This window comes from Scophthalmus maximus, chromosome 12 (genome assembly GCF_022379125.1).
Source record: "Scophthalmus maximus strain ysfricsl-2021 chromosome 12, ASM2237912v1, whole genome shotgun sequence".
Lineage (NCBI taxonomy): Eukaryota > Metazoa > Chordata > Actinopteri > Pleuronectiformes > Scophthalmidae > Scophthalmus > Scophthalmus maximus.
The window spans coordinates 19,758,869-19,771,606 of record NC_061526.1 but is presented as its reverse complement, the minus strand read 5'-3'; the positions used below and the strand labels follow the sequence as shown (position 1 = coordinate 19,771,606).

At 45.8% G+C, this 12,738-nt stretch overlaps 1 protein-coding gene across 1 annotated transcript in view; it reads right to left on the bottom strand.

Annotated features, from left to right (window-relative positions):
* The window catches only part of snd1 (staphylococcal nuclease and tudor domain containing 1), a 157,028-nt gene that overhangs the window by 4,959 nt on the left and 139,331 nt on the right, over positions 1-12,738 (bottom strand). The window contains exon 22 of the mRNA XM_035648341.1: positions 9,783-9,986. Coding sequence (XP_035504234.1) covers positions 9,783-9,986 — 204 coding nt within the window. The remainder of the gene's footprint in view (positions 1-9,782; positions 9,987-12,738) is intronic.

The window sequence follows — 12,738 nt, the reverse complement described above, 5'->3', positions numbered from 1 at the left end:
ACATGACGCCGCCAAGATAACAGACCTGCAGGTGTGTGTGTGTGGGGCTTGGGAAAGTGCAGTGGCTGCACAAGTCATCCATCAAAGCCAACTAAAGGAGTTTTTTTTTTTTTGGGAAGGCTTTGGGATATGGCATCTTGGTCCCATCAGGCAGATGTCACCATATGGAAGAGCGAGCAGATGATATTTCACGGACACAAAAGGCCGGTGATGCTATTTGGGCTTTGGAGGGGAGCGATCAGCGCCTGAGATGTCGTCCCTGGTGCTGCACTCGTAAACCAGAGGGGAGGACGACAATGATGTGGAAGAGGGTTTTGTATCTGCCAAAGTGGATTTGGCAATATTCAAACGCAGGAGAAACAAAAGTGCAAACTGGGAAAAGCTCAACTTTAAAGGAAATATATTCCATCTACGCTTTTTTTTTCTCTAAACTCTTCACCGTTGAATCTGAATCCACGCGCAAAGTCAAGAGCACTACAGCACAATATGCACAGATGACGGCTGCCACATTGGAGCCGTTACGGTGTGTTCTGGTCGAGAGGGCGCCTCTTCCTGGCTCGCCCTCATCTTTCACTGTTCTGCTCACTTCAGCTCAGCGTAACACAACAGCAAAATCAGTGCGCAGCTGAACGACGACGGTGACGGAACAGCTCGAAGTATCCGGTCCCGGATCCTTCTTTTCATGGCTTTTCTATCGGCTCCAGTAGGGAGGCATAATGACTCATTTACGGCACAAACACAAGAACGACTCGTGCGGAGACGACTTCGAGTGGCAACAGGAAAGGAACGTGTCACGACTTGGGGGGAATAAGTGCACTATTAAATACAGGAGGGGGGGTAACAGAGGAGGCCGTTTTACTGTAAGTTTCCAGGTGAGAAGAAAGAAGTGAGGAGGACAAAACGATGAACGACCGAGAGGAAGAGAGAAAATTCAGTGTTTGTAGGGGCTGAGGTTGGCAGAAGGCGGCGGGTGGCGGCGTGCTCGTCTGGATGACCCTACAGAGCTCCCATATGTCAGACAGATGCCATGTTTGGTGAGTGGTGGCCATGGACACTGGCAGTAACACAGAATATGCTGTTCGGCTAAAGAGGACGCTGTGTGTGGGAGTATTCCCCGAATGTGTGCGATTAAGTCTTTGCATCAATTTACCTTTGCAATCTGAAAGTTGAACAGATTACAGAAGTCTATATATTATGATTTCTCGGCAACTGTTTACATTTGCGTAAATCTATTGCAATATTCTGAGACTAGAAAAAACATTATCTAAAAATCAATGCACATTTAAGGCAAACATATGATGTACAACTACCGTCTAAGACCATTTAATTCATGCAGGTAACTGTCTGGTGGGAGACTTTGGTCCAAATGTGATGTTTTTCATAAGATGGATGACAGGTGGTGTAGGTCTGGTGTTTTGGCAACGTTCGATGTGTCTGCCTGAGAGTGAGCGCGAGCGAGAGCGAGCATGTCTTTCCCTACGCTGGCTGGCGTGGCCGTGCCCAGGTGGTGTTCTGGTTATCACGGTGTGAAAGTGACGGATCTGTGCGAGAGCTACCACTGCAGCTTTTTGACAGGTTGTGCGCGTCTGGTGCGTAGGTGAACCGACACTTTCCTGATTTCGCAGCACACGAGAACGCCGAGTGAAACCAGATTCTGGACGCATTGCATATGAAATAGCGAGTGACTAATCAAAGTTTCGGCTGGCTGCAACCGCTCCGTCCTCGTTGCGGAGACGTGATGTCAGGCCACGTAAAAACCACTCGAGCGGAACGGGAACAATGAGGCTTGTCCTCCGCACGTGTTGAGCTTTTCCTCATTAACAGCAATGACGATCAGACGCAAACAGCCTCCAAGAAACTAGCAGTCAGACTCCCTCCAAAGAAACAAACCCCCTTCTGTCACTGTGCCTTTGTTGTTGCTCTTGTTTTCTCAAACGGCTCTCTCAATCCTCATCACACCTTGTTTCATGCCCCCTCCGACCCGACTCCACCTAAAGCAGCAAATCTGCACCAGACAGATCGTCTCCTGAGCAACCGCTGGAACATAAAGCCTTTTATGTCTGTAACTCACACCATTTTAAGTTGAGTGTAGTTGGCTGAGCTGTGGATTGCAGTCCTAAGAAACCTCTCTCTCTCAGTACACCACTGCATGAATACTGCATGGTAAGCATAGAGGAGGACAGTGTCTGGGGAACGTCTCTTCAGAGAATCCTCAAAAGCTTGTCGCGTGTGAGGGACATAGGGTTGATGTAAGTCAAAAGAAATCATAAAAAAAAGAATGGCAGTATGTAAATAAGGGTATTTATTTCTATTTTTTCATTTTCAAATTATCCAAGAATTTATCTGAATCTTAATATGAGGGCTGCATTTGAATTTAAAAGTACAAAATTTGCAAAAAAAATTGGGTTTCTATTACTGAGAAAGACTAAAATCAGCATCTGATTTGCATGGACTTCCAATTATTCTCTTTATTTTCTGCTGCTGCGAGCACTTCCTGTGTCATCGTGTGAGCGAGAGAAGTGTGTTTACTGTGAACCGCAGCAGAAAACACCAGTGGAAGAAAAAAAAATGTAATTATTCAGATATGGTCCTTCTTAGACGTTTTTCTGTGCAAAGCTGCGATGAAATAAAAACTAGGGGCCTTTTCGTGTACGTCGTGTGTATGAGTGTCATTGTCCTGATCTGAGGTAAACTGGGATTACGCCCTGATGCACGCTGGTCCCCCCAGCATGACTGTCGGAGGAGATCAGGCGCTTTGGCGGGGACGTGCCGTGACAAGCCCACCAGCATGGGTTCGTAGAGTTAAGAAGGACACGCTCGCACACACACACAACCGACGCAAGGACACGATGGATACGACAGAGATCTTTCTCCAGTGCGGTCCAAGGGCCACTACAAAGAAACTATTCTTACTTAAAACACGAATGCTTCACAGAAATATGTCGCACACAGACACTTTCATAAAAACTACGTAAATAATTTGCTCTCCTTTTCTTCCGATATCTACTCTCCTGCTCCTGCGAGGTCACACAACTCAAAATAATCTAAGTTTGAACAACCTGGTGCCTCCACTCCCCTGCTGCCTGTCCTCCACGCACCCCGAGGGTCTGTGGGGGAGGATATAGTGTGTGTGAGTGTGTGTGTGTGTGTGTGTGTGTGTGTGTGTGTGTGTGTGTGTGTCTGCAGAAGATGGAATTAGGTTTGGGAAGTGCCACATGTCAGCTAGGACCTGTCAAAAGGGCCATTAGAGCGGTGGATGCAGGGGAGGCAAGTGAGTGTGTACGAGTGAGTGTGTGTGTGGTCGATAACAGGGGAGCAGAAAACGTCCATTAAAAGGTCCCATCTCTAACTTGTAAATTAGGTATTGAGCCATTGGTGAGGAGCGGTCATGCCGTCACACCCATGAAGCTCTGTGTGTGTGTGTGTGTTTATATGAGCCCTGTGGTGTTCTTTTGGGGGGGGGGGGGTAGTGGTGGAGGAGGGTTTCTTGATGGGCTGTGACAAGCGGGCGTCAGGGTTGAACACAGAGGGCAGCGACCTGAAAGCCAGTCAATTGGTTATCTGGATACGGCTAAAAGCCATTTAGAGATGACACGCTGAGGAAAGTTTGGGTCGGGGCGGAGGCGATGGAAACCTGAAACACCTGGTGTTTACTTGGACGCAGAAACTCCACCCCCTTTATTGTTGTTCTCTTTTTATTGATTTGATTCTAAGGTATTGTCTTTGTAGTTGTTGTTTTCCCTCCCTCCTCTATATTTCCTACAATGGGTGAAAAGAGAGAGAGGTTTGCAGCTCATGAGGGACCCCCACACTTGCTATGTTCGCCCCCCCTGCCCGGGGACGGCCCATAAGCGACAACGGCCGCGCTACAACACGGACCATTGTTTGCCCACGAGTCCTCATTTTGTGAGAGTGAACCTACTGTACAGACACACCAACAACCTCATGAGGCGAATCATCAGTGTCCAAACCAGAGCTGTTACAGGACGACGGCACACGAGCCCCCTCGCTATAGCGTCTGTGCACCAAACGGCACAATTGTACGTTGATATATGGAACACCCCTTCTCCCCCTGGAGACATCCTGTGTATGTGTGAGCCTCCTTCCTCATTTTCGTGTATGGATTCGGCATATGCAGCTGTACGTGTTCACACGCCGTTTCATCTTCATCTACCAATCCAACCCCCATTAACACAATCACTGTGCAGTGCGACTTCTGCGCCATTAGCAACACGGGGGACTCTGACTACAAGCCGTACGAAAACATCACAGAACACATCATCCATGGGGCTGTGGATGTAAAAAGAAATGCATGAATTAAAGAAAAACTGAGTTTAATGTGAGCCACCACTTACAGGCTGCTCAAAGAGTCTTCCTCTGCAGTCATACATGAGAAACAAGGCCACAGTGTGAATACAGCAGCGGCACGGAGAGAGAGAGATACGACAAAGGGAGAAACAAAAGTCTATTTCTCGAGGGGCTGGTGGGTAATTAAAGATTCCATGACTCTAAACTTTCACTCTCAGAGAGCCACCTCACATCTGTTTTCCCCAAAGTCTGCTTACAGCACACACACGCACACACACAGTTACATTTCAATAAGGATCGTTCGAGTCACTTCACAAACATTTGTCTGAGGTGTGAACACTATTCCTATACTGTAATCTCTTCAGTGTGGAGCATATTGGAGACGAGACCGAGGTCGATACAGCTAATCGCTGTTGGAGATTGATAATAGCTGCGCTGGTGAGGGACTGACAGACACGTCCCTGTTTTGTAATTGACTTGTAATTAGCAAACGGGAGATTTAGACTTGTATCACTAATGAACTGTAGGGTCTGGCGCCGGTGTCAGTGAGCCGAGGTGACTCGGTGAGACGGTTAGCGGCCGGTGGCCTGCCGGAGTTTGAATTGGTCGTGTAGTTGGCAGCCGCTGACAGAGAAAAGCGGTTGCAATGCAGCAGAGCACGAGAAAAGATTGTGTCTCTAACTACGCAGCCGACCTCACCGTGACAGACTCATTTCAGCTGCAGCCGCGCCACAAAAAAATACCAGACCTGGGTGTGAGTGTCAAATAACTTAGTGAGTGTGTCCAATCAGGTAGACAGTAAGAATATCTAGTTATCTGTTGAACCCACACCGTTTTACTCTCTGTTACAAATCGTACCTGACAGAAACAGAGTTCCACTGTCTGCCGTCACTTCAAGTGATAAAAAGGAGGCATTGGGCTTCACAGGCTCACTCAAGTTTGACAAAATGCAAACGAGCACATGTAAAAGGCGAACAAGCCACTGCCCTGCTGCAGTTCAAATGAAACACTCAGTTTGGATAGCAAAGGTTAAAAATCAAACACAGGACGGCATATGACTGAGTGAAGAAAAATGTAATAATCATGAAAAGAGGGAGTGATATGGAGAAGGCGGAGGAGAGGGATGGAGAAGTAAACAAGAAATAAGTGATGAAGAGAAAAGCATCGGAAAGATAAGAGGTGACGGGAGAGAGAGGAGGCGAAAGTGAGCAATGTGGAGAAACTGCTAACAGAGAGAGGGAGAGAACACGGAGGAAACCGGATCCTGAACAATGAGCGCGTAGAGACATTAAGAGAAATGAAGGACGAGATGCGCTAGCGAGCGTCTGTGTGCAAACGTGGCGAGCTGTCATCCGAGCAGTGGACAGCGGACGGTGCCAGGACAATTCAAGGATGGCTTGGTTCAACTACTGTGCCCGAGGTGGAGACGGCATCAAGTCAGTGAGAGAGTCTCAGGTCAGAGCGAGAGGGACCATCTCCAAATGTGGTGTTAAAAAGGATGGTGCACAAAGAGGGAACCCAACAGGAAGTTTGGCAGTCGTCCATCCCAGTGTGTCATCACTGTTAAAGTCTGGCTGACAGTGTTGAGGATACCAACATGATGGCAGCTGGCAGACAGATGTACCTGACTCATAGGGCGTTGTCACTCCTGAATGTCCAGACCAAGCTCTTGATTTGATCCCGTTAGTTCTGGTTTCAAATTGCAATTTACTGATGCAATTTTCGTATGACCTACGTACGTCCTGTCGTCATCACCTACAGTTGACCGTCGTTGTAGACAGGCGCGTGTCTGACGTCGTCACACCAAACAAGGTCGGTGTGAAAGCGTCCAAACAAGTTCATTTCCACAGAAACGTAGATCTGTATTTGAATATAAAAAGTTTGAGTGGCGACGAATAAGAGGAGGAGCAGAACACAAGGATGAGTAGTAATGTGGCACATTAAGACGGATGATGAAGGAAAATATGGCGGGTGATAAAAAAAAGGTCTCAGACTATAACTGAAACTGAAGTGACAGTTACTGTCCCACAAAGCCTGAAATCTCAAGCTGCTGTATATAATGTAAAGTACATAACGCCGTTCTTCTGGTTCAAACAATGCTGGTCTGGTGATAAAGCAAAGATATCGCTCACTGACGGTCATCTGAATATCAAAGCCTCATAAACAGCTCATGCACATGATATGCCAGATGTATGACGGATTAAACCTTATACCATGACATCAAATCTGTTTGTCAGATGGTATGTGCGTGCAGTCCAAGCACGAGGAATGAATATTAACTGTACAGTCATTACGAGGGATTCAATAAGCGTTCGTCTTATTGATTTGAGTGGGATGTCAACATATGCAGCAGCACCACCAACTACATCATTTCAAAATGATCAGAAAGTTGAATAAACATCTCTTTGACCTAGTTTCAACAAAAACTGACAACTGAGCATGAGGGCGCTCTGATTTCACCTCTGAGGTCACCGGTCATCTCTATACTACAGGACGTACAGTAATCTGGTGCTTTACTGTCCGTCCACACCTCCAGGTCGCCGTCAGGGGCCCCTCACTAAGTGCAGTCTACCAATCATCATTTGCTTCACCGTGTGTCCTCCCACCTCCTACTTCCACAGCTTCCTTCCTCTTAATACCCCACTTCCCTTCAATGAGAAACCAGCAGCTGGCATATGATCATCTTTTCACCTACGCTTTCCCAATGACTGTTCATCCTCTGCCATGATACTGATGGATAGCTGCAACAATAGCCGTGTACTCCATATGGTGAAGCAGAGTGGGCATCTACGACTGAGGGTTTAGGGCTCAAATGCACTTGGAAAAAATAAATACTACCCCGAATGGATGAATATCCCTCTACGCTCTCCCTCTCTTGGGACAATTCCACTCTCAAAGACTGGTGTTAACCTTCAGTGCACTTATGACTGACTATTGATAGTCGCTCAAGTGCCAGTGAACGTTACAGCCCCATCTGTCACGCAATACTTTCGCACTACAGATTACAATGACCGTGTTTCCAATCCCCTGGAATGGATAATGAATTAAGAATAGAGCCGAAACGGAGCTGATAGGACGGACAAAAGTCACTTTTACAAGGAGGCTGATAGTCTGGATGAGTGAAAAGAGAGGGAGACGGAGGGAAAAGGGCTCAGGGTTGGACACCACACTATGCAAAGCTCGAGGGGAAGTTTCTATAAGATGAAAAGAATAGGGGGTACTGATCCAGAGGTCAACAAAGGGTTGTATCTTTGAGCATTATTTTGGCTTTATTACCTCTGCAAGATAATGTTTTCTGTTGTCGCACTGGCAGCAGCTGCAGTGCTGCTCATAAATATTTGAGTCAGGAATGCACCTTGAAAACAAAAGAGTCGAGGTCAACTCCAGACGATCACGGCCACAAAGGCAGTATACGGCAAATTAAAAAGATTAAATTGTGAACAGCCATCTTCCGCCCGTGAGACTGGAAGTTAAATAGTCACAATAGTTTGTGAGACTTTCACTGTGAATTTCAGAACTGCAATTTAATTAATGTGCACATGATTTCCTCAACTGCTTGTTTTCTTTAGAAAATGTCAAGAGTCCATTGTGAGTTCTTCAAATATCTTGTTCAGTTGAGTGAAAAACAGCAGCAGTGTAAAAAGCTGCAGTCAGAGTGTTTTGGCATTTTGTCCTTGAAAAAAATAACTGAAGTCAATTTTCAGAATATTAAAAATGACTTTTCTCTCAATCTAGTGATCAATATTTAGTCAATAATTAACTACTTCTTTGGGCTATAGCACAACTACATTCAGAGAGATCTAATGAAGCCAGACGAGGAACCATTTCATCAACACATATAGCATTGAACGATATTACACTTCTACATCCCCCAGCTCTAATAACAAACTCCAAACTGGGCCATTCAGCCTCTGTGTACTGCAGAGGTCCAGTCCATCAACCAGGTCCACACACACACACTACGGATCAGAAGCACATTTACTCCATTTAGTGGTTTGAAGCGCTGCCTAATAACACTGCAGCTCGCTTTTACTGAGCAGCGAATATGGAAGATCTCAGCGATGGCTTTGAAGCTCGGTAGCGGACTCGGCGGCTGAAGAACCTACTTTGGCAACACTCGTGTAAGCACATTGGCAACACTGCTGCTTGTTAAGCTTCCTCCTGATCAAAATATCTGTCTGTGGCCAGCGAGGAAGAGGCAAACGCTGGAAACCGCAGCTGTTGAATACTAATGAGAAACCATTTGATGCGACAAAAACCTAAATCTGTGCAGTCTATAAGCCTATTAGTTGTATGGCTGGGAGGTTTTAATCACTGTCTTTTGTCTATAGGGTCCATTACCCAGAAACTGCATTACGGTCTCTGGCTACTCTTTAGAGGTCAGAGGTCAAAACACTCTCACAGTGATGTGATCACCGCGCTTTATTGACGGGAAGCAGGAAGTGCTTTTTATCGCTTTTGTACAAAAATGAGTCACTGCGTCTTCAATTGAGTGAAAAAAAATTGGTGTGTACAAATGTGATCTTTGGCAACAGCTTCTAATCATTATAAATATGTTGGATATGGTTATAAGTAATTACACTCTGGCGGACATATTTCCTTTGTTTGTATGAATTTTTAAGCAAACAGCGGAGTGACTAATAGTCGGGATGTGCGGAAGCAGTAATTGAATATCCTCCATCTTTCTTTATCTTTCATGTACAGAGTGGCTGTGGGTGTGCTGTGCACATTAGCATAATGAGGCGACAGTAAATGGTTTGACAAAATGGCCGCCATCTGGGGGCAAATTGTAGTGATGTGAATGTATATTTATCGCCCGGGTGAGGAGCTTGAACATGACAACAACTTCAGCGTAACAGAAGTTTCCACTTATCAATAGAAACTAAATTCATACCTGACAAACACAGATGGAAACGAGTGGGTCGGTACGTGCTAGCATGGAGGCAATTATCGGACCGTTAGAAAAATCCACAGGCGGGAAATGGACACTGTTACATCAAATAATAAACAAGGTGAGGCCTATTTGACAATAAGACTGCTACACACACTTACTGCGTGCTCAATGCTACATAGCGCCGTCTACCATTTGATCCACTGATTTCACACTGCTGCCTATTCTGACCAGCAGCAGCACAAATACTGATCCACACTGTGTGTGTCCACGGCACCGTGAGCCTCTGAATAACAAGCGAGAAAGAGGAAGTGAAGAGTTAGTAATATTTTAAAAGACCGCAGTCAGAAATCTAATCTGGAATTTACCCAAACCGACACCTCGACTGTCCAAATGACCCTTTCAAAAAATAATAAGAGGTAACTCTCAGTCTGCCCTGTTCGTGGATTTACACCAAACAGGAAGTGGAACCTACATTCCACCACAGGTTTTGTGATGTCATTAGCCATGACTGTCCAGTCCATTCCCTCAGTGAGACCAGGAAGTGTCACTTGAAAACAAAAACAGTGTTTTTTTCACTCACCATCTTCTGCAGGTACTTCTCCTTGCGGATGTCCACCATGACCAGGCCCTCTTTGACCAGGCCGAGGCCGACGTCGTCCTTGGTGTCCCCGAACTGTATCGTGACGAGTGGGCAGGTGGCGCCCGAGTACTCCACGTTCAACAGGCACTGGCTGTTCTGGATGTCCCGCACCACGCAGTCCACCACGTCTGCGCGGGCGTCATCCTGGAAGAGAGACAGAGAAAAGAGAGAGGGAGAGAGGTTGATAAGGGACGGGATTAGGAAGGAAGAGGAGGAGGGAGAGGGAGAAGGAGAGGAAACGGGGCTTTGATAGATGGTGTGATCAAAGAAGGAAATAGAAGGTTGAGGAGATAATGGGATGGAAGGAGAGAGTGTGAGGGGGAAAAAAGTGATAGGGATAATTAGTGTGTTATCACTGATGACTTCTAAACGCAGAAACACACACACACACGCAATGCAGAGGTTGATGTAAACACTCTGCAAATGCATGAGCCCAAAACTGTTCGGAGGGAGAAAAAAAAAAGGCAGGGTACGGACGCAATCATTTCATAAATCGGTCACCAATCAGTAACCATTTCATTATCACGCACACACAGTTCTGTTGGTCATGTAGAGCAGTCATTACCTCCTCAGCCAGTTCAACTTGAACTGATTTGAGTTTGGCTGAAGTTTCTAACGGCCTGACTCTAACCTGCCCTACACCTCCTCATCACGTCCTTTACGTCTCGTCTCCTCACCCTTCACTTAGTTACCTCATTCCTAACCTTGTTGAGTGTAAAAGGCCAGCGTTTGATTTGAACGCATGCTGGAGCGGGAGGGAGGTGGAACGACTGCGATGCATGCTGACTTCACATCCCCGAACTGCAGCAGCAGCAGTCAGGGCGAAAAACTGAAAACAAAGGGGAGCTGCATCTTCAAAGGCAGGAAGACACTTGCAAACAAAAATCGGTCCCTGGCCATCATCCATCCCTCCCCTACACCATCCATCTCTTTGCTTCCTTTCTTTCTTGCCCTGGTCTTGTCTCCATGGCAACCCCCTTCGAGCTAACCGCCCTTGGTTATGTGCATTTCTGGTGTGTGTGTGTGTGTGTGTGTGTGTGTGTGTGTGTGTGTGTGTGTGTGTGTGTGTGTGTGTGTGTGTGTGCGTGCGTGCGTGGGCAGGGAAGCTTGTTCAAGGCACAAAAACGAAGGGTCTTTTTTTTGTCCCTGCACTCCCCCTGGTCAGCTTGTCACAGGCGCTGCAGGGGAGCTCAGGGCGAGAGAAAGTGTGAGAGAGAGCGTGGCAGAGGAAGAGTTGGTGTGACAGAGAGAGAGAGGGAGGGAGACAGAGAGAGAGAAACACATGGAGAGAGTATTACAGAACAAGGATGCGTCAACACTGGTGAGGGGGGTGATACAAAATTAATGAGAGCCTTCCTGTGACCCTGTCTCGTCGACCTCATGTGCAGAACAGACCCGGTTGAAACACTTTGACGCTTTAACAACAGAATGGAATATTTCAACTTTACTTATTGGTGGTAGAGTTCTAGTTTTTTAAAACATTTTTGTCTTTACTTTAACTGCTCCCAGTCTTTCACTTTGCCTTGTCGACTTTTGATACTCAAGAAAAAGAGACACGTTTCAGCTGGTATAGAAAAACTACAGAGAATCAATATGCAGCCCTTGAAGAAAGGTCACGCTAATGACTACATACATAAAAAGTTAAATTAGATTGATAATATATATTTTTTTTTTTTCAGTTTCTATGTAAAAAGGTAGATGTAGTATGGTAGTAGTAATTTGACCATTGGTCAACAGACCCGTGCCATTAGGGAGTGGCTATTGTGTGGTTGGACTTCTCTTCTTATTTGGCACGTTTTAGAATTTATTCTGTTCTTCATATATATATATATATATATATTTTATTTTTTTTTTTCTTATTTTTTACAAGTGCTCTCTTAACATTAGCTACTTTCTTTAATCAGCTGACGAGGCAGATTCAAGAATTAGCTGAGCATCCAGAGTGCAGGCAGCTTCACAAATGTTCACAACATCTTCAATAAAACTGGATTTAATCGTGTTGGAAATGTGGAAGCATTTGTTACTACGGGGAGATGACGCGGAAGTAAAATGTGCTCTGTAGTTCACATTTAAGTTTTGTTTTTGCTGCAAAATAGCAGAACAGTGGAAGCACACTGCGATCTTGCCTTTATAAAAAAAAAAGGAGCTATTTTCAATTTATGGAACAACTTGAAAAGCAGTGGGATAATCTCGACCAACTGGCAGAATCGTGTTGAGAAAAGAAATATTTGAAGACTCAACTATGAAGCTGTATAACTTGCAAAGACAGACATTTTGTGCCGGGCAAAAGTTGTCAGGTTGAGCGACGAAAGCAACAACCTGCTCTCCTATATGTGCAGCAGCAAAGGCACAGTCAGTGTGAGTGACACACAGTTAAACGCTTCAGACAAACACATGAAAGGAAAACCAAGAGGAAATACAAGGAACAGCAAAAGGGTTAGATAGATGCAGAGTGACAGGGTGTGTGTGTGTGTGTGTGTGTGGGCTGTAAAGTGTAGGTGATGCCTGTGGTCCCTCGGGTTGGCCCAACAGATGGGTCACTTCTTTTTGGAGACACTGACTCATGAGACAGTTGACTGACACACACACACACACACACACACACACACACACACACACACACACACACACACACACACACACACACACACACACACACACACACACACACACACACACACACACACACACACACACACACACACACACACACACACACACACACACACACACACACACACACACACTGAACGGAGCTTTGGTACACATGTACAGTAAGAAGCCAGTGGGTCCAGATTCTGATGGGAAAATAGTCCAGGTTTCAAGTTAATAAACACTGGCAATAAAAAATCCAAGAGGAAACACAGGTCATTACTGCTCCATCACCACATGAAAT